At 42.2% G+C, this 21629-nt stretch overlaps 1 protein-coding gene across 17 annotated transcripts in view; it reads left to right on the forward strand.

Annotated features, from left to right (window-relative positions):
• LOC137379685 (uro-adherence factor A-like) overlaps positions 1-20754 on the forward strand; it is a 117030-nt gene extending 96276 nt beyond the window's left edge. For 6 of the 17 annotated variants that reach the window (XM_068050878.1, XM_068050874.1, XM_068050876.1 and 3 more), the window contains exon 5: positions 13290-20753. In XM_068050878.1, coding sequence (XP_067906979.1) covers positions 13290-13441 — 152 coding nt within the window. In that variant the 3' untranslated portion in view covers positions 13442-20753. Of the gene's footprint in view, positions 1-3383; positions 3595-13289 lie in introns of those variants that run through there. The other 11 variants (XM_068050882.1, XM_068050885.1, XM_068050883.1 and 8 more) reach the window with 7 other exon arrangements.
• Positions 20755-21629: the final 875 nt, after the last annotated feature.

Here is a 21629-nt window from a genome sequence, read left to right on the forward strand (position 1 = left end):
AACTTCTATAACCTTCAAGGGCCAGATACTGTAAATCTGAAATAAAAACAAGAAATGCTGGAAATACTCAGATCTGGCAGAATCTGTGGAGAGAGAAGCAGAGTTAACGTTTCAGGTCAGTGACCCTTCATCAGAGCAGTTCTGATGAAGGGTCACTGACTGAAATGTTAACTCTGCTTCTCTCTCCACAGATGCTGCCAGACCTGCTGAGTATTTCCAGCATTTCTTTTTATCTATATTAATGACTTGGCCGAAGAGACAGAGTAATGCAAGTTTGCTGACAATAGAAAGCTAGGTGGGAATGTAAGCAGTCAGGAGGGCCTAAAGTGGCTGCAAAGAGATATAGACAGGTTAAGTGAGTGGGCAATAAGATGGCAGATGGAGTATAATGTAGGAAAGTGTGAGGTTATTCACTTTGGTAATAAGAATATTTATTTATTTAGAGATACAGCACTGAAACAGGCCCTTCGGCCCACCGAGTCTGTGCCGACCAACAACCACCCATTTATACTAACCCTACAGTAATCCCATATTCCCTACCACCTACCTACACTAGGGGCAATTTACAACAGCCAATTTTACCTATCACCTGCAAGTCTTTTAGATGTGGGAGGAAACCGGAGCACCCGGCGAAAACCCACGCAGACACAGGGAGAACTTGCAAACTCCACACAGGCAGTACCCAGAATCGAACCTGGGTCCCTGGAGCTGTGAGGCTGCGGTGCTAACCACTGCGCCACTGTGCCGCCCATAATAGAAAAGCAACTTCTAAATGCTGATGTTCAGAGGTTCTTGGGTGTACTCATAGTAAGAACTTAATGTTAGTATGCAGGTACAGCAAGCAATTAGGAAGGCAAATGTCATGTTCTTGATTGCAAGGGGATTGGAGTACAAAAATAAGGAAGTCTTGCCACAATTGTACAGGGCTTTGGTGAGACCACACCTGGAATACAGTGCGCAGTTTTGGTCCACATATCTAAGGAAGCATCTATTTACCTTGGAGGTCGTACAGCGAAAGTTAACTAGCTTGGTCCCTGCAATGAGAGTGTTGTATGATGAGAGGCTGAGTTCATTGGGTCTGCGTTCTCTGGAGTTTAGATGAGTGAGAGGTGATCTCATTGAAACATACGAAACATACAAGATTCTGAAGAGGCATGACAGGGTAGACACTGAGGCTGGGTAATATAGAATGCGGGGATACAGTCTCATGCTAAGGGGCTGATCGTTTAGGACTGAGATGAGTAATTTTCTTCACTCAAAGGGTTGTGAATCTTTTGAGTTCTCTACTCAAGAGGGTTGTGAATACTCCATCATTGAATATATTTAAGACTTAGAGAGACAGAGTTTTTGTCTCAGGAAATAAAGTAATATAGGGAGCAGATGGGACAGTGGAGTTGAGGCAGAAGATCTGCCATGATCGTATTGAATGGCGGAGCTGGCTCGAGGGGCCATATGGTCTACTGCAGCTCCTATATTTTGTGTTCTTTTGGGCTGTTTGGAAAGCAGGACTGTACCACACACTATGCTGGGTGAGGAAGACTATTTTTAACCATCTTAACCCATCCAAGCAGTTTCCCCCACCATCCCAGCATCTGATTATTTCTTTAATGATAGGATTTTTGGCACTCCTCTAAGCAGAAGTCCATTCTATGTATTGATTCCTCGTGGAAGAACTTTCTAATATCAGTCTTGATGCTTCCTACTGGTCTAACCTGATGCCTCTTTGTGCTATTCAAATTATTGTAAAATAATTTGTTCCAGATTTACCTTTCCCATTCCATTTACTGTTTTGGATATCTCTACAATATTGCCTCTCTGATCCCTCATTTCAAGGCTGAAAAGCCCAAGTTTTTCCAGTCTTTCCTTGTAACCCACACATTTGAGATTAGCCTCATTGCTCTTCATACTCTCCTGTGCTTAAGTTTCTCAGTGACCAGAACTGGATTTTACAGGGAATTCTGCTTCCCTGATTTGTTAAGCCCTACCCAGAAAATTGCAGGAAAACACAGACTACAAACACATTATTCCAGTTAATCAATCGTTTGGTTATCGATTTGTTAAATGAACCTTTCCTGCAATACAATGCCCCACCAGTTGCCCCAGGAAGGATATGAGAGGTCACCAAGCATAGTCTTCTGATAGCTGACCAGACAAACCGAGGAGACTGCTGTCTTTTTATCCTCTCGCATGGGGTCGGGTTTAACAGACATTATTCCGGAAAGACCATTGCATGTCTGGCTCCTGTGCTTTGTGGTTAGTCAATTTCAGTGAAATCCACTGGTTCTTTCTTTGTCTTTGGAGTCAGTTGCCTTAGCTATGATGTGTTTTTGCTCTAACTGATATCATGTCTGAGTTTTGTCCGTCATAAAATTTCCTCTAGGCTCTGGTTAGACTGTCGACATGTTTTGTAAAGTGCTGCTGTTTGAGCTGAGCCTACAGCCTAGCTCATACTGCAACCCCAGCTGTTTAGTCCCACCAGAGCACATCAGATAAAATGGTCACTTTAGATGTTCTGTTTTGAGTTAATTCTACCCTACAATGTACTACTTCAGATATGGTCTGACTCTGAGCACTATACCATTTGATCATGAATTCTCTAACTTGTGTTCTGTTGTTTCAAATGTATGGAATGATTACAGTCCATGCTCGCTCTCTGCAACAGCAACTCAGCTAGGCCCACTCCCCTGCCTTTTCCCCATGGCCCTGCCAATCTTTTCTCTCCAGATAATTATCCAATACCCTTTTGATCAACATTTTGTTGCTTTTGCTCATTGTTACTCTGCATCGGTTGGACATGTTGAGCATTGAATTTACTAAGACTCCTAGGTCTATTTAAATTCCATCCCTAGCTATTGCAATATTATTCATGGAGTGAGTTTAATCCTTATGTGCATATTAAATTTCATCTCTTTCTCTGCTTGCTTAATTTGTTCAACTTGCTTGGTAGTTTCTGAGCTGCCTCCTCTCATTCTACTCCTCCTAGTTTATTATCTGAAGACTTGAATTTCTGAATGAACCCATGTTGTCTGACTAATCTGCATACATGCTCAAATCCCATATACTATCTTGCATCAAAACCTTGCGACATTTTCCCATAAATCAAGATAAGGCTTGCATGTCGGTAACTTGAAACTTTGTCTCCATTTTTAAAAATGCTACTTTCCAATATTTTGGGAAGTTAACTGTTTAAAGTGAGCTTTGAAAGATAATGAAGTAATTTACAGTCTCCACTAATAACTGACCTAAGATGTAAATTGTGAGAAGCTAGAGTTTTGTTCATCTTCCACTTTAATATGATTTCTAAAGGATTTCTAGTGTGTTTTCTTGCTTGTACACCTCTTAACACTAGAATTTTCTCCATTCCCTTTTTTCAATAATGAAAGGTCAAAATAATTTAGTAACTCTGCCTCGTCCCTGTCCTCAGACAGCCTCATCACTGCCAATGATAAATGGTCCAAATTCCTGCAGTACTCTTCTCTAGCTGGTAGTATTAAAGAACTGGGATACAGTGCTGAAGGGTAAGCAGTGAATCACACATCAATGAGGCAAGCACTGGAAATTGTACAACATGCCACCTCAGCGCTCTAACTAATGGTAAGTACCACACTTGTAAATAGTGTAACCTAAGTTGCAGAAGTGAGAACAAGTGTCTTAAGATTAATCAATAAGGATAAAGATAGGCAAGTTCAGAAAACTTCATTTTTTTGAAACAAATGTCTCTTGCTGCAAACAATTCTCTGTTGTAGCCCTTGAACTTTGGACAAGGCGTCATTGAAAGTTTTGCATTAGCTGGAATCCTCATGGAGGTCTCTGGCGATAGGATTAGCAATCAGTGAAGTGGGAAATCACTGAAGAATCTAGTGTACTAGCCTGAGTTACATGCTTCACTTTCTTTTTTCGATGCCTGGATTTAAAAATCGTTTAAATTAAACTGTCAAAAGTAGATTGCAAAGACAGACTGTTTCCTGACTGTTTTTTGAAACACGTTGAATTGTATAGCTATTAAAAACAACTGATCATCTCTTCCCAGTGGCATTCTAATGTGGTACTAGTGAGGTGTCTGTAAGTAATTTAGAAAATATGTTGTTACGGGCAGATAAGGGATGACCCGGATGGCTCCCCCTTTGCCACCTCTTGACTGACAGCCTTTTTTTTAATAGTGTTTTAACCTGTGTGCTTTAATTGTCAAGAACAGATAAATGACAGGTTTTCTCAAGTTTTAAAAGAAAGGGAAATTTTTATTATTCAACACCTGAAATACACACAACTACACCCACTGTCACAATATCTGGTGGCATACAGATATACACACACTCAACAAGAGATGGAGATGATAAAGTAACATGCATTTACGTCGTATGAATTTTTAAGAGTTTTCTGTTGCACTTGCTTTTCCCTGGGTGAAGACTTGAAACAGTGCAGGCCTTAATCATCATCATCATTGAAGAAAAAAAAACTTGGGAGGTTTAGGAGGGCGGATGCATTGTTCCAGTCAAGTTCTGTGGTGAAACCCTGGTACAATTTGTCAGGTCAGGAGTTCAAGCCAACTTCAGTCTCTACCGACATGTAGCTTAAAAGCTGGTGGCATTAAGCAGGGTTCTTTCTCTTCGATGGCACTGATGTTTCTCTCTCTGCCTTTTTGTCTGCTCAGAATATACCTTTATTAAGATTCCTTATCAGAAACTTAGTTTCTGTCATATGACCAGAGTTTCTGTTCCATTGAATTCATAAATAGTTTCTGATGATTAGGCCATTGTCAGACAATGGAGTTTGGGTGTCACTCAATCACATACCATCTTGATAAAGTAGAACTTTTCACACCCATTCTCTGGATTTCAAGCTTGGAGTCAAAAGGTATGCCACAGTATTGTTAACTCAATTGGTTGGAGCAATGCAGCCATTACCATAGAAAGGGCTGTTTGCATCATAATTTCTCAAAGATATGTCCAGCAAGATCATTTCTATTTTAATGGCTTTACCAAGACTTTTCCAGACATGAAAATTAGCTCAGGGTTTTTGCAGTTTCATGTGTATTGGCAGGACAGAAAAGGTCACCTGATCTCTCTCATCCATTTTGTTTTACAGGAAAAGTGTCAGTTTTGGGTTTATTTCATAAGTTCATTTTATAGTTCATAAGTTCGTATTGTGTGAGCGTGGGAATATAAAAGGCACCCCCACCCTGCAGTGTAGTATCAAACCCAAATGACTTCGGCTTTGCAAGTTATAAAGGCAATGGTTTCCACAAGGGAATTTAAGTATTGAAAAAAGCAGTTAAAAATAATATGCATATTCCTATGATTTTTAACCAAAAACAACTTGTTTACATAGCGTCTTTAACATAATACATGTCCCAAAATGTTTCACTGAAGTGTTCTAAAGCAAAATTAGACACCAAGCCACATATGGAGACATTGGGGTAGATGGCCAAAATCTTGCTCAAAGAAGTAGGTTTTAAGAAGTGTCTTAAAGGAAGAAGGAGGTAGAGTGTCAGAGAGGTTTAGGGAGAGAATTTCAGAGCTTGGGGCCTAGGCAGCTGAAAGCACGGCAACCAACAGTAGAGCAGTTAAAATCTGGGATGCTTGGAGACCAGAATTAGATGAGCGTGGATACCTCTGAGGTTTGTGGAGCTGGAGAATATTAGAGATAGGGAAGGGTGAGGCCATGGAGGCTTTTGAAAACCAGTCTGAGAATCTTAAAATCAAGACAGTGCTTGACTGGCAACTAATGCAAGTCAGCGAGCTCTGGGATGATGAGCGAGCAGGACTTGGTGTGAGTAAGAAATAAAAACAAAGTACTGGAAATACTCAGCAGGTTGGGCAGCATCGGTGGAGAGAGAAACAGAGTTAACATTTCAGGTCTGTGACCTTGCATCAGAACAGTTCCCACCCATGCTCCTACTCCAACCAAAAAAAAAAAGGACTCTTGTGTGGAGGGTTTGGTAAGGTAAGGTTTTCTTTTTTCTTTAATCTCTGTCAATTTAGTGCGGAGGGGATGGAAACTAGGGCAGTTGCATGTTCCTCTTGCAGGATGTGGGAGGTAAGGGTCACCACTTGTGTTCCTGCTGACTTCACCTGAGAAGTGCACCCAACTCCAGCTCCTCGCAGACCGCGTTAGGGAGCTGGAGCTGGATGAACTTCGGATCATTCAGGATACTGAGGGGGTGATAGAGAGCAGTTATAGGGAAGTAGTGACACCTAAGTTAGGATTAAGTAGCTGGGTGACCGTCAGGGGAGGGAAAGGGAATCGGCGCACAGTGCAGGGATCCCCTGTGACCGTTCCCCTCAATAATAAGTATACCGTTTTGGATACGGTTGGGGGGAACGACCTACCAGGGGAAAGCCACAGCGGCCAGGTCTCTGGCACTGAGCCTGGCTCAGTGGCTCAGAAAGGAAGGGGGGAGAATAGGAGAGTGATAGTGATAGGAGATTCAATGGTTAGAGGAACAGACAGGAGATTCTGTGGTCGCGAACGAGACTCCCGGATGGTATGTTGCCTCCCGGGTGCCAGGGTCAGGGATGTCTTGGATCAAGTCTACAGGATTCTTAAGGGGGAGGGGGAGCAGCCAGAGGTCGTGGTACATATCGGTACCAATGACATAGCTAGGAAAAGGGATGAGGACCTGAAAAGCAAATATAGGGAGTTAGGTTGGAAGCTAAAAGGCAGGACTAGCAGAGTAGTAATCTCAGGATTGATACCAGTGCCACGTGCTAGTGAGGCTAGAAACAGGGAGCGAGTGCAGCTGAACACGTGGCTACAGAGCTGGTGCAGGAGGGAGGACTTCAGATATGTGGATCATTGGGATACCTTCTGGGGAAGGTGGGACCTGTACAAGAGGGACGGGTTGCATCTGAACTGGAGGGGCACCAATATCCTGGGCGGGAGGTTTGCTAGAGCTCTTCGGGAGGGTTTAAACTAGTTTGGCAGGGGGATGGGAACCGGAGCTACGGATCAGTGGATGGGGTAGCTGTTGAACAGGCAGATACCGAGTGCATAGAGTCTGTGAGGAAGGTTAGACAATTGACACGACAAAGTTGCAGCCAGTATGATTTGTTGAAGTGTGTCTATTTTAACGCAAGAAGTGTCAGGAATAAGGGTGATGAACTTAGAGCATGGATCAGTACTTGGAGCTACAATGTTGTGGCCATTACGGAGACGTGGATATCACAGGGGCAGGAATGGATGTTGGATGTTCCAGGGTTTAGATGTTTCAAAAGGAAAAGGGAGGGAGGTAAAAGAGGTGGGGGAGTGGCATTGCTAATCAGGGATAGTATCACAGCTGCAGAAAGGGAGGTCGTCGAGGAGGGTTTGTCTACTGAGTCATTATGGGTGGAAGTTAGAAACAGGAAAGGAGCAGTCACTTTGTTGGGAGTTTTATATAGACCATACAATAGCTATAGAGACACGGAGGAACAGATTGGGAGGCAGATTTTGGAAAGATGCAGAAGTAACAGAGTTGTTATCATGGGTGACTTCAACTTCCCTAATATTGATTGGAACCTCCTTAGTGCAAATAGTTTGGATGGAGCAGTTTTTGTCAGGTGTGTCCAGGAAGGTTTCCTGACTCAATATGTAGATAGCCTCCCCTCTAGTTGGCCTATGTTGGACTTGGTGCATGGCAACGAACCAGGCCAGGTGGCGCAGATCTCGGTGGGAGAGCATTTCAGTGATAGTGATCACAACTCCCTGACCTTTACTATAGTCATGGAGAGGGACAGGAGCAGACGGGAAGGGAAAATATTTAATTGGGGGAGGGGGAATTACAATGCTATTAGGCAGGAACTGGGGAGCATTAATTGGGAACAGATGTTCTCAGGGAAATGCACGACAGAAATGTGGAGGTTGTTCAGGGAGCACTTGCTGCGACTGCTGGATAGGTTTGTCCCGATGAGGCAAGGAAGGGATGGTAGGGTGAAGGAACCTTGGATGACAAGAGATGTGGAACAGCTAGTCAAGATGAAGAAGGAAGCTTACTTAAGGTTGAGGAAGCAAGGATCAGACAGGGCTCTAGAGGGTTACAAGGTAGCTAGGAAGGAACTGAAGAATGGACTTAGGAGAGCTAGAAGGGGACACGAAAAAGTCTTGGCGGGTAGGATTAAGGAAAATCCCAAGGCGTTCTACACTTATGTGAGGAACAAGAGTAGGGCCGATCAGGAATAGTGGAGGGAACTTGTGCCTGGAGTCGGAGGAGGTAGGGGAGGTCCTAAATGAATACTTTGCTTCAGTATTCACTAGTGAGAGGGACCTGGTCGTTTGTGAGGACAGCGTGAAACAGGCTGATATGCTCGAACAGGTTGAGGTTAAGAGGGAGGATGTGCTGGAAATTTTGAAAGACATGAGGACAGATAAGTCCCCGGGGCCAGATGGGATATACCCAAGGATATTACGGGAAGCGAGGGAAGAGATTGCCGCGCCTTTGGCGATGATCTTTGCGTCCTCACTGTCCACTGGAGTAGTACTGGATGATTGGAGGTGGCAAATGTTATTCCCTTGTTCAAGAAAGGGAATAGGGATAACCCTGGGAATAATAGACCAGTCAGTCTTACGTCGGTAGTGGGCAAATTATTGGAGAGGATTCTGAGAGACAGGATTTATGATTATTTGGAAAAGCATGGTTTGATTAGAGACAGTCAGCATGGCTTTGTGAGGGGCAGGTCATGCCTCACAAGCCTTATTGAATTCTTTGAGGATGTGACAAAACACATTGATGAAGGAAGAGCAGTGGATGTGGTGTATATGGATTTTAGCAAGGCGTTTGATAAGGTTCCCCATGGTAGGCTCATTCAGAAAGTAAGGAGGCATGGGATACAGGGAAAATTGGCTGTCTGGATACAAAATTGGCTGGCCCATAGAAGACAGAGGGTGGTAGTAGATGAAAAGTACTCAGCATGGAGCTCGGTGACCAGTGGTGTTCCGCAGGGATCTGTTCTGGGATCTCTGCTCTTTGTGATTTTTATAAATGACTTGGATGAGGAAGTGGAAGGCTGGGTTAGCAAGTTTGCGGATGACACGAAGATTGCTGCAGTTGTGGATAGTGTGGCAGGCTGTTGTAGGTTGCAACGGGATATTGACAGGATGCAGAGCTGGGCTGAGAAGTGGCAGATGGAGTTCAACCTGGAAAAGTGTGACGTGATTCATTTTGGAAGGTCGAATTTGAATGCAGAATACAGGCTTAAAGACAGGATTCTTGGCAGTGTGGAGGAACAGAGGGATCTTGGGGTCCATGTCCATAGATCACTCAAAGTTGCCACCCAAGTTGATCGGGTTGTTAAGGCGTATGGTGTGTTGGCTTTCATTAACAGGGGATTGAGTTTAAGAGCTGCGAGGTTATGCTGCAGCTGTATAAGGCCCTGGTTCTACCACACTTGGAATATTGTGTTCTGTTCTGGTCGCCTCATTATAGGAAGGATGTGGAAGCTTTAGAGAGGGTGTAGAGGAGATTTACCAGGATGCTGCCTGGACTGGAGGGCATGTCTTACGAAGAAAGGTTGAGGGAGCTAGGGCTTTTCTCATTGGAGTGGAGAAGGATGAGAGGTGACTTGATAGAGGGGTACAAGATGATGAGAGGCATAGATAGAGTGGATAGCCAGAGACTTTTCCCAGGGTGGAAAGGGCTATCACCAGGGGGCATAATTTTAAGGTGATTGGAGGAAGGTTTCGGGGAGATGTCAGAGGTAGGTTTTTTTTACACAGAGGGTGGTGGGTGCGTGGAATGCGCTGCCAGCGGTGGTGGTAGAAGCAGATACATTAGGAACATTTAAGCAACTCTTGGATAGGTATATGGATGATAGTAGAATGAAGGGTAGGTAGTTTGATCTTAGAGTAGGTTAAAGGTTCAGCACAATATCGTGGGCTGATGGGCCTGTACTGTGCTGTACTGTTCTATGTTAGCCAGGAGTTCATTGAAATAGTAAAGTCTAGAGGCAATAGAGACTTGGAGCAAGATTTCAGCAGCAGTTGAGCTGAGGCAGGGGCGATGTTACTGAGATGGAAATAGGCGGTCTTAGTGATGACGTAGCTATATAGTTGGAGGCTCATCTTGGCATCAAACATGACACCAAAGTTTTAAGCAATACGATTTAGTCTTAAACAGTTCTTGGGGAGAGGGATGGAATTGGTAGCTTAAAAAGGTGTTTGGAGAGGCTACTGAAGACTATGACTGCGGTCTTCCCAGTATTTGGAGGAAATTTATCATCCATTGATGGATGTTGGATAAGCAGTCTGATAAACTGCCAACGGTGGAGAAGTCAAGAGAGGTGGTGCTGAGGTAGAGCTTGGTGTCATCGGTGTACATGTGAAAATTAACTCTGTTTTTGGATAATGTCGCTGAGGATCAGCATGTAGATGCGTAATTGGGGGCCAAGGATAGACCCTTGGAACACCAGAGGTAACAGTGCCTGAGCAGGGAGAGAAGCCATTGCAAGTGATACTCTGGCTACAATTAGAAAAGAATGGAACCAGCTGAGTGCAGTCCCACACAGCTGGACGACAGCGAAGAGATGTTCGTGGAGGATGGTGTGGTTAATTGTGTCAAAGGCTGCAGGCAGGTAGAGAAGAATGAGGAGGGAAAGTTTACCTTTGTCACAGTCAAATAGGATATCATTTATGGCATGGATAAGAGCCATTTCGGTATTGTGGCGGGACAAAAACCTGACTGAAGAGATTCAGAGTTCTGGGAAAGAGGGGCATGGATATAAAGGAGTATAGCGCATTCAAGGACTTTGGAGAGGAACGGGAGGCTGGAGATGGGGTGGTAAGTTTGCAAAGTTGGTGGGTCCAGGGTTGTTTTATTTTGAGGGGGCGATGATGACAGATTTAAAAGAGAGGGGTTAGGACCTGAAAGGGAACAGTTAACAATATCTGCGAGCATGGGGATCAGGAGGGCAAGTTGGGTGGTCAGCAGTTTAATGGGAATAGGGTCGAGGGAGAAAGAGGTAAGCCTCATGGACAAAATGAGCTCAAAGAGGACATTAGGGGGAGATAGGAGAGAAACTAGAGAAAGATGCAAGTTCAGGGCTAAGGCAGGGAGGAATTTTAGAGGGAGTTTAGCCCTGTGGACTCAGCGAAGGGAGGAAGCAGCAGAGGCAGCTGGTTGGATGGTCTCAATCTTCGTGACAAAGTAGTCCATGAGCTTCTCTGATGTATTTGTGGAGGAGTTGGGAGAGGGGTTATAAAGAAGGCTGTTTGCAGTATTCCTATTCCATAACGTCTCCATGCGATAAATTACAAAGCGTGTCTCCCAAAATTCTCATCTCCAAGCCAACGTATGTCAACTAATGCAGTTTGTGTGTTCCTCATTCAACCTAGAGTCAGTCGTACAGCATAGAAACAGGCCCTTCGGCCCACTGCGTCTATGCCGACCATAATGCCTATCTATACTAATCCCACCTGCCTGCATCAATTCCATATCCTTCTGTGCCTTGTTCATTCAAGTACCTGTCCAGATGCCTCTTAAATGTCGCTACTGTTCCTGCCTCCATCACCACTTCAGGCAGCTCATTCCAGAGACCCACTATTCTTTGTGTGAAAAATTTACCCCTTTGATCCCCTTTAAACCTCCTCCCTCTCACCTTAAATCTATGCCCTCTAGTTTTAGTCACGCCTACCATGGGAAACAGACTCTGGCTATCTACCCTATCTATGCCTCTCATAATTTTATATACCTCTATCATGTCCCCTGTCGGCCACCTTTGCTCCAGGGAAAACCAACCCAGCCTATCCAATCTCTCTTTATAACTCAAGCCCTCCAAACCAGGCAACATCCTTGTGAATCTTTTCTGCACCCTCTCTAGCTTAATCACATCTTTCCTGTCGTGCGGCGACCAGAACTGCACACAGTACTCCAAATGCTGCCTAACCAAGGTTATGTACCTAGTGCTATCAAATTTTGCTCTATTCCTCCCTCCAGCATTATGACTTAAGTCCTGCATCCCACTGCAGATTTTAAATCTTTCCCCCATTTCTGTTCTGCTGAACTGTCTCTAATCATGTCAGTGAATGTAGTTTGGATTGGAATTGAGATAAAAAGTTGTTAGTTTATCCCATGAGCCCAGTTCAGATGGGTGAAGCTAGAACCCAGTCTGTTGACACAACTATTGAAATGACAGTGTTCTGGTGCTAACTTTCTCAAGTGCTGTATGTGCAGAACCTTGTCTCTCCCCAGTTCCGTTGATTGTTTGCCTGATTTGCAATATGTACACAGATACGGTCACTTTTACATTGTACAAACAGTTGCCTAATTGAGTTAGTTTCTGCTATTGCCCTGTTTGTACTGGGGAACTTATTTGATAATGTTGGGAAAGCTATATATATGAAGTTCTTCACAATTTGACTTTAAAGCAAATTTTGTACAGTTGGTACCTGATCATTTATATTACAAAGTTGCCTCTTCCACTTGCATCCACCTATCAAGTTCTCTTGGCTAAATGGTCAATGTACTTGCACTAAATATATCCTTTGAGCTTTGAAAAAAAAAATTTTCTTGCATGTCAACAAAAAATAAGTACAGCTTTAAAATTTGCATACAAAGATGGAACCCAGTATCATTGGGATACATACCCTTGTCAAGTGAGACTAAGTCCAAAAGGAGGCAGGGGAAAAAAAACTTCCAGATTCTCCATTCCTGACTATTTTGCAAAAGTCTCAGCTGTGGGGTTTTTTCCACTCTACTGTCCATCATGTGTCAAGTCACTTTTTGACACGCATCCCTGTCTCACATGAAGGATAGCCAATTTGGTAAAGTGTCGGGGCTGACAGCTGGTACAGCATGAATCGCTACCTTCAGGAGAAAATTGAAGGAGGAAAAGGCTGTACTTAAGGCTCAGTCAGTTAATATGTTATAAGGTCTGGTACTGAATTATATTGATCAAGGTAGTCCTGAGTTTGATCTCTGTCTATGCTGAATTAGTTGAAGCAGCAATGAGATTAAAAATTCACCCGTTTCTCCAGGGTAGGTAGGGAAAGTGCAGCTAAAATCCTCATTCCTGATATGTCTGAGTGAAAATCGATGAGCTTCAGCAGTGATTATCCCAATACTAATCTGGCAATTAGTGAATAGGCTTTTATTAGTTGTGAAGTATTTTTGGGATGTCCCAAGGATGCAAAAGGAGTTATGTAAATGCAAGTTCTTTACAAGAAAAGTGCTCACTGGGGCATGCTAGCAAAGACAAGTTAGCATCTGTGGAACCAATTGAATCAGCATTTACAGGAAAAGATGAGAGGAAAGGGAGCGAAAATAATTTGTTAAGCTAACATTCTTGGGTGCTAATCATTTTTTTTGTTATCTGTGACAGATGCCAAACTTCTACCCAACTATAACTGTCGTGTTATGATCCGGGACAAAACCTACTCCTCATCAGGAGAACGTGCTGTTCTCGTCAGTCTACTACCTGTTTCTGGACAGACCTGCAAAACAAGGGAGAAAGCCAGAGCCAAACCCCAATAAGTGTATAATGAAGTTTCTTTTGTTCCTTTCCTGCCTGATGACCTCCTTGAGCCTTATTTGTTTAAAGATGATAAACCATTTATTTGTAGGAAGTACAGTGCTGTCCCTTTTTGTTACCACTAAGCATTTAAGTAACGTTTTCCTATGATATTGCTAATAGAATGGTAATGATGGCATTTCCTATCAATGCTAGGAATGAAAAAGTTTAACTGTCTATTTGTTTTAAATCTGTTACTTGTGTTCAGCTAATGCTTTATTGAGGGGTTGGCTAATGAAATTAGGTTGTTGCAGGGGATTTTCCCTTTTGGAGCTGGCACTTTGATATCAGATTGGTTCAAAGGCGGAGACAGTTGCCTCATTTGACTTGACTAGTACCTCAGTTAAATTGAGTGCTTGATTTCAGTATATAAATCAAGCTGCTTTTTTACATTTAAGTATTAAACAATGTCCCACTGGTTAGTATGAGTAAAGAAACAAGTGGCTGGGTGAGAATTTCTTGCTGTGCTAAGTAACTCCATTGAATTTCAGAATGTCTAATTATGATCTAAAACACTGGTAAATTGGCTTCACTGTATTAAGCCAGTTTTATTTTATATTGAACTTTGTAATTTTTTTGACACTAAGTTTTCTACTTCCATGTAACTGGTACATTTTGCAGTATGTTTGCAAATGATAGCAATTACTAACCATTGTTTTGCTAATTTGTGAAGTTATTTACTTTTAAGATGTCAAATTTGTATGTGTCATTAAAGAGTATTAACCAAGTTCAAATTTATTTCAGATCTTGCGATAAAATGACAACAGTATCTCTGGACCTGTAGCATTTTTCAATTTTGTTTTCATGGTTCTGTAAAATTCTTTTATATAACCAGCATTTCTAAAAGCATTGTAATTATAGTGTAACTTCAAACACTAAGCTTTCAGATTTAGTGTTTTGAAGTTTATTTTAAAAATTGAACCCTTAATAACCATAACACTCTGGTTTGATGCTAAGATGCTTGTTTTTTTAAAAACAGGTCACTCGAGATTCCTCATGAATCAAGTCCTTTGTCCCAGTGCTTTGTGGTATTACCAACCATCTGTCACCCTTGCAGACAGTTTGTTAAAAGTCCCCTTTGACTGTTGATAATTGAGTATTAGAGTTCTTTAGAATCTGAGACAGATGGTTAGTTTTCACACTTTAATCAGCCTAACTCTGTTGACTCATTAATGCCATATCCTTAGTTCTTTTTTGCTCCCACCCTCCCAATTCAAATCACACTAAATACCTGAAATGAACACAATAGTTAGCAACCCACTTGTTTTGATACGTTTATTTTTGTTGAGTTTTAAGCTTTGTCTGCAGCCAGTTGTGATTTCTTGGACTTACTGGAATGTTGGAACCAAGGCTCAACTTTGTTTTTTATTATATAAATTAAGCTTACAATTGATGCTAACATCCAGTTTTAAATTCTATTACAGGATTTTTTAGCAAGTGACATTCAGAACTTTTATCCCCAGACCCCTGCATTGCTGTCATTTTTCTTGTGTCCAACATGCTCTGGATAGGGCAAGGCTTGCAAAGATGATCCAAAATACATAAAGGAATGCTGACCACCTGGATGTGTGAGCTTGATTCATGCAGGACAGGCTGACCCCTTGATTGAGTTCAATGCAATGCACTTCAAACATCAGTCTGAGAAAGAGCGAACTGATTACAAGAATGCCACTTCAGGGGTTGCAGTTGGAAAGTGTTCTGCTGGACTTCATATGACTGAAGAGACAGCAGACTTTGGTGTATTGCCTAATCCTGTCCAGCATCAGTCACTGAATGTGACACAATCTGTGAATCAATGCCTGAGATGTGTTGATAGTGAGTCAGAAATAAGCCATTGGTGTATGAGCTCCAAACCAAACTCTCATGTCCTGCAAACCAAACTGGCTAATGCCAAGGTAAGACACTAATCAGAATTTAAGCAATTTATTTGCCTGCAGTATTTTGGGCTTGTATTACTTTGAGACAAGTGCCTTGACAACAGCATTGATGCTAATGCCTGTGCACATTGAGCCAATTGTCCACCAATTTGTTAGCACCAGCATCGATCCAGGCGACCTAAGGCAAGGAATTGAATAGGCGACTAAATTAAGTAGATCTTTTGGCTCCATGTTATCTGTCTGAGTTCCTTATGTAACAACATTTAGTGCTGGTCTGGACATCAGGTCCCTTCCAACGTTCATCAACTGTGGTGCGATCTTTGTATTAAAAACAAGAAATGCTGGAAATGCTCAGCAGGTCTGACAGCATTTGTAGGGGAGAGAGAAGCAGAGTTAACATTTCAAGTCAGTCACCCTTTGTATTCGGTAATGAAAGGAAACCTCAGCACTATTTGATTCTCTCCCATTCTTAGCCAAAGACTTTTCTGAGGAACAAATTGAATCTGAGTTGAAAACTATGGGGGGAAAAAGCCAGCCTAGTCAGACTTGAGAGGTGGACTTTTGGCATTACCATAAGACGTTGGTCATGAAATCACATGTTCCTGTTAACAGAGCAGCAAGAGCTCATAAAGGAGGAAAAGCCTGCAGTTTCTGCCACTGTAAGGAGTGCAATTGAAGTCTGTTCTACAAATAGTTGTTTACCAACTCCTCCTGGCGTCTGAAAATCTTCATCCAAAAGATGTTCGGAATAGTCGATACCAAAAATAATTTCGGGAGATAGAGTAGTACCTTTGGTTCAGTAGTGATGGTTTGAGATATTAGCCCTAAGTACTGCTGCTCTGTCTAATGCTCACTGCCGCCTTCATAATCAGGTGCTCTTGTGTAGTATATATCTTAGTAAAGAAGGCCCTAAGTAATCTGTGTGTTAGTGAAGTCCTTAAGAGAATTGGGCCAGGTTGTGTTGGCTTCTCAAACACTTGGAATTCATTATTGATTTGGGAAAAATTCTAGCTGAAACCTTTGCAGGATCTTTCTGCCTTGAAAATCAAGTTCTGGGGCATTTGTGCCTGGCCCAGGTGTAATGTTCAGGCACAGCACTATGTGCATTATACTGTGGATATTGGTGGTAGCTATCTTTGTACATTTGTTCTCAGAATAGCTTGGGCACTTCCCTATCACTGCCCATAATTCAACAGCTAGCGTGGTTCTCAATCATTTTGAGAACAGGGATAAGCTAAATAGTGACTTATGTTTACATTATTGATCCCTCTGTAAATATATTGTATATATGGCACAGCTGCAAGGAGAGGTCAGAGGATTCAGTGCATTTCCAAGTGGAAGTGCAGAGACAATAGCCTAGGTACATTTGTAGAAGTACACTGTATAACAAGAGTTCAGGTTGCCTTCCACAAGTTGGATTCGATCTCAAATCTCGGAACACTGACAGACAGACTGTTGATCCTTTGGAAGGATGTGTCATTGCAGTTGGTCACTCAACTCCCAATTTTTGGAATGAGTTGCTTCTGTGCTGTATTTTCTGTATTTCATTTGCAGGGTTTAAAAAGAGGTGATGGTTCCCAACATTTAGCTGTGTCATAAGTGGTCTTAGTTTTCAGAACTTCATGGCATGGTCTTGGAGTTTAGTGGCATGGGTCTTCAGAGAGCCAAGCTAAAGCAGTTAGGATTCCAGCAATTTTTGTGATTCTACTAGCCTTGTGCTTTTCTCAAAGCATTAGTGTCTTGCTATATCAAACGGATAACAAGTGAGGTACTCCAAGCCGACTTGGTGTAGGTCCTTGGAGACCCATCTCTAATTTGTACTATTGTCATATATTCTTAGATTGTAAGTGAAGGTTGAATAAATTAGGAAGACAAATACATTACTTAGGCATAGTTTTCTTCATTCTTCAAAAGGTAGTTGACCTCTCCACAGAAAAGTTTTCTCTCTATCAATTCTATCTTTCTGACTGGTTAAGGCTTGGAGTTGTAGCATACTGTACTATTACTTCATTTTCTCAGTTGTCTCATTTTCAGAAAGCTACTGTTGGGATATGTTTCTTCCCAATACCTGAAGGGGCTGCTCCTCAACTTCTAGCTAACTTTTGCAAACTAAGGTTAGTGGAAATCTGGAAGATTTCTGCCCTTAAAGGCTTTGGAAACTGAGTCAATAGAATTTTTCAAGTTTGAAATGGATAGATTTTTGCTAGGTAAGTGTATGAAGGGATATGGAATAAATGTGGATAATTGGAGTTGTGCAGATCAACAATGATCTAATTGAATGGTGGAACAGACTTGAGGACCTAATGATAGGACCAAATGTAATTTAAAATTACACAAATGCATGCACTTTGGGTGTTGTATATAGATTGGCTGTGGGTTGGGAGAGCACTGGTTGAGCCTGATGATGCATGTCGAAGGTTGGCTTCAGTTCTTCAGTGTTTAGAAGAGGAAATTGCAGCTTGTCCAAGACTGGATATCAGACTCGCAGTTGGAGAGCACACAGGCTGTGGAGGGGGCAAGAGAGGTGGTGGAGTAGTAGAGCAGGACGTCGTCCACGTACATGGAAGCTGATATCAGTGACTGCAAAACTTATCACCAAGGGGTAGCATGTAGTTAAGAAAGAAGAGGAGGCCAAGGATAGATCCTTGGGGAGCTCCAAAGGTAACTGTGTGTCAGGAAGAAAAGCCATTGTTGGAGATGCTCTGGTTATAATAGGTAAGTGTAGAACCAAATGTTAGCACTCTTACTGAGCTGGAAAGCAAGGGGATAATGTGGTCAATCGTGTCAAAGTCTGCAAAGAGGATGAGATGGTCCCAATCATAGAGGGTGTTTGTAACTTTGTTTTGATGTTGTGGCAAGGAGAGGAACCCGAATTAAGATATTCAAATGTGGAGTTGCGATACAGGTGGGAAACGATTTGAGATTAAAAGGATTTCCCACCACTGAGTTTAAACTGACTGGTCTGTAGTTGCTGGGTTTATTCTTCCATCTTTTAAAAAAAAAACAAGGGTGTAACATTGCAATTCTCCAGTCTTCTGGCCTGCATCCTGTACCACCCCTGTATCTAAAGTGGTTTGGAGATTTGTGGTCAGTGCCTCCACAATTTCCACTCTCAATTCCCTCAGTATCCTCGGATGCATCCTGTCCGGTCCTGGTGACTTATCAACTTTAAGTACAACCGGTCTTTCCAATACCTGCTCTATAAATTTTTAGCCCATCTAGTATCTCAACTATCTCCTCTTTGACTATGACTTTGACAGCTTCTTATTCCTTAAATTTTATTTTTGCTGTGAGCCCCGTGCAGCCTCCGCCACCACCCTGCAGCCTTCTGTTCTCGTGTCTCCTCTGCTTCTTGCCACTATGTCATGCCACTTTTCATTTTCCCCTCATTATGCTCTTCCCACCACCCCTGCAATTGCTACCCTAACCCATCAATACTCCTCTGCCTTCCTACTTTCCAACTGCTGTTTCAAGATTGAATCTCCCATAAATAAGCATACAGCTGCCCTCTGTACCTCTGTTGACATTCTGCACAAATCTCATTGAGAAACCTATGGCAGCCTCCTTCCAATGACTTTTTGCATGGTTTCAGGTAAGCAATTGATTTCTTATGTGGGTTGTTGCATAGTGTCATGCCCAGTAAATGCATGTCCTATTCATAACTTTAAGCATGGACTATTTAGTATGGTATTTTCTGGAACTGAATTTTCTTCTTAAATGAACCACATTGGACGTTAAAATGCTGCAATAATTGAATGATCGTGGGTGGAGTACCTCCCTTGAATGGGCATACCAAGACGAAACCATTTATGGAATTCACACCTCCTATTGTTTGTAGTCCTACCCAAAACTCGCTATCTATGGACTCCTAGACTCACTGTCTCTGAGCTCAAAACTTAACAAAAGAAAGCTGTAAGAAATCAGTTAGATCATAAGTAGCTATGAATGGCCACCATCCATCCCCCATTGTGTAGTCATTGGCTTTGAACTTCAAATCATTCTGCGTGGACAATAGGAGTAATGATCAGGTGGTCACATGATTAAAACTAAGCCCAGATAATGTCTTATTACTCCAAGCACCAGAGAGAAACTGGTCAGTCTGCAAACCACCAGCTGCAGAGACAGCAACAAAAGGCAGTACCATTGTGCCTTAAAAGAACTGGAGGCAATGACATCTTAAGATCTCCAAGCCTGTTCCTTTTCAAGTCTACCAATACAGAAAACTGATCTCCTGGTAATGCGACTACAAGCAACTAACTTCTTGACCTGCTGAAAATCCACCTCTTTGAGAGAATCCTGCAACAACTTTCATATATGACTCTGGCTATCGAATCCACCTAAATTCTCTTCAGAAGTGAAAATGCCGCCTTCACGGGCCTGCAATGCATACCTTTTCCTCAAGCTGAGCCAAATCACGTGACTTACGAACTATTCCTTTGGAATTAGTAAAAGTGCACTATCCTCTTCAATGGTTGTCTTTCTCGTGTATGTTGAGTGAGTGATTTTGCGTTAGACTTTCGGGGTGAATAAAAATAATCTCTTTAAATGCATGAAAAATATGCTGCTGGTTATTTAAATTGGCCATAGACTCTGGTTAAGAAACACACACATCTTCCTTGTCAAAAACACACTGATTATGGACAGTAAAGGGAAAAGAACTGGAGTTTCAGTTCTCCCTCAATTCTGTCTGTAACAATAGCATTTAAATTTCTGGGGACTAGATAGAACTGTAGATCTGAAAACTTTTTTTTATATCGACTCATGTTCGTTCTATAATAGACTAGGGGCCTTTCTGACTGGTGGAAGTTAGTGAAATGTTTTTGCAGTTACTTTGGGCATTGGTTGCTGGTCATCTTTCGGCTCTCTTGCTTAATACTTAAGGATTGCTATCTAGCAATCTTACTGTAAATAGGTTTTTATCAGCCTATAAATAAAACAAAATATAACCAATATTCAGCAGTTTTAAAAAAAACTCTCCTACTTTCCTACTCTGTCACCAGACATGTAGAACTGTTAGTCAGGCTCATTCTTCACTAGGCTAATGATGTAACCAGCACAGTTACTGACACTAATCTATGCAGTACCCGTAAGTACTGTATCGTCCCCAGCATAGCCGTTCCCTCTCAATACAGGTTCAAAATATCCATTTTTAAAATTAAAACAACCTGATTTCCAAATGCTCTGTACCTGGTCTTTATCATTTTTTCAATTCAAAGACTTTATATCACTTATTTCTACTGTAAAACAAGACATTGACGTATGATTCCTAACTTAGGATAACTGGTGCTGCACTGTGATTCAGTCCTGCGTAGAGTTATACAGCAGAGAAACAGGCCCTTTGGCCCATCATGTCTGTGCCAGCCATTAAGCACCTAACTATTCTAGTCCCATTTTCCAGCAATTGGCCCGTAGCCTTGTATGCTATGGCGTTTCAAGTGCTCATCTTAAATGTTGTGAGGGTTCCTGCCTCTACACCCCTTCAGGCAGTGTATTCCAGATTCCAACCACCCTCTGAAACATAGAAAATAGGTGCAGGAGTAGGCCATTCGGCCCTTCGAGCCTGCTCCGCCATTCAATATGATCATGGCTGATCATCCAACTCAGTAACTTGTTCCCGCTTTCTCCCCATACCCTTTGATCCCATTGGACCCAAGAGCTATATCTAACTCCTTCTTGAAAGCATACAATATTTTGGCCTCAACTGCTTTCTGTGGTAGCGAATTCAACAGGCTCGCCACTCGATGGGTGAAGAAATTTCTCCTCATCTTAGCCCGAAAGGTTTACCCTGTATCCTATGACCCCTGGTTCTGGACTCCCCCACTATCGGGAACATCCTTCCTGCATCTACCCTGTCAAGTCCTGTTAGAATTTTATAGGTTTCTATGAGATTTCCCCCCTCACTCTCTTTTGAACTCCAGCGAATATAATCCTAACCGACTCAATCTCTCCTCATGTCAGTCCCGCCATCCCAGTAATCATTCTGGTAAACCTTTGCTGCACTCCCTCTATAGTAAGAACATCCTTCCTCAGATTCAACACATTCCAAATTATGATTACAAACAAAATCACATTTAGAGAACTGGCTGATGCATGATAAAATTGTAACTTCTTGATTTCCATGGACTCATAACAAAATCACAAAGGACTTTATTTGTTTTCATAGTTGTATAAGGACTTGTGGTATTTTGCATTATTCAGTACTGTTACCAAAATCTTACGGAGAAAGGGTAGGTCTTAGAACTATCTTTCTGCTTTTCTACCTCTCTTACATTCT

This window comes from Heterodontus francisci, chromosome 18 (assembly GCF_036365525.1).
Source record: "Heterodontus francisci isolate sHetFra1 chromosome 18, sHetFra1.hap1, whole genome shotgun sequence".
In the NCBI taxonomy this organism is placed as follows: Eukaryota; Metazoa; Chordata; class Chondrichthyes; order Heterodontiformes; family Heterodontidae; genus Heterodontus; species Heterodontus francisci.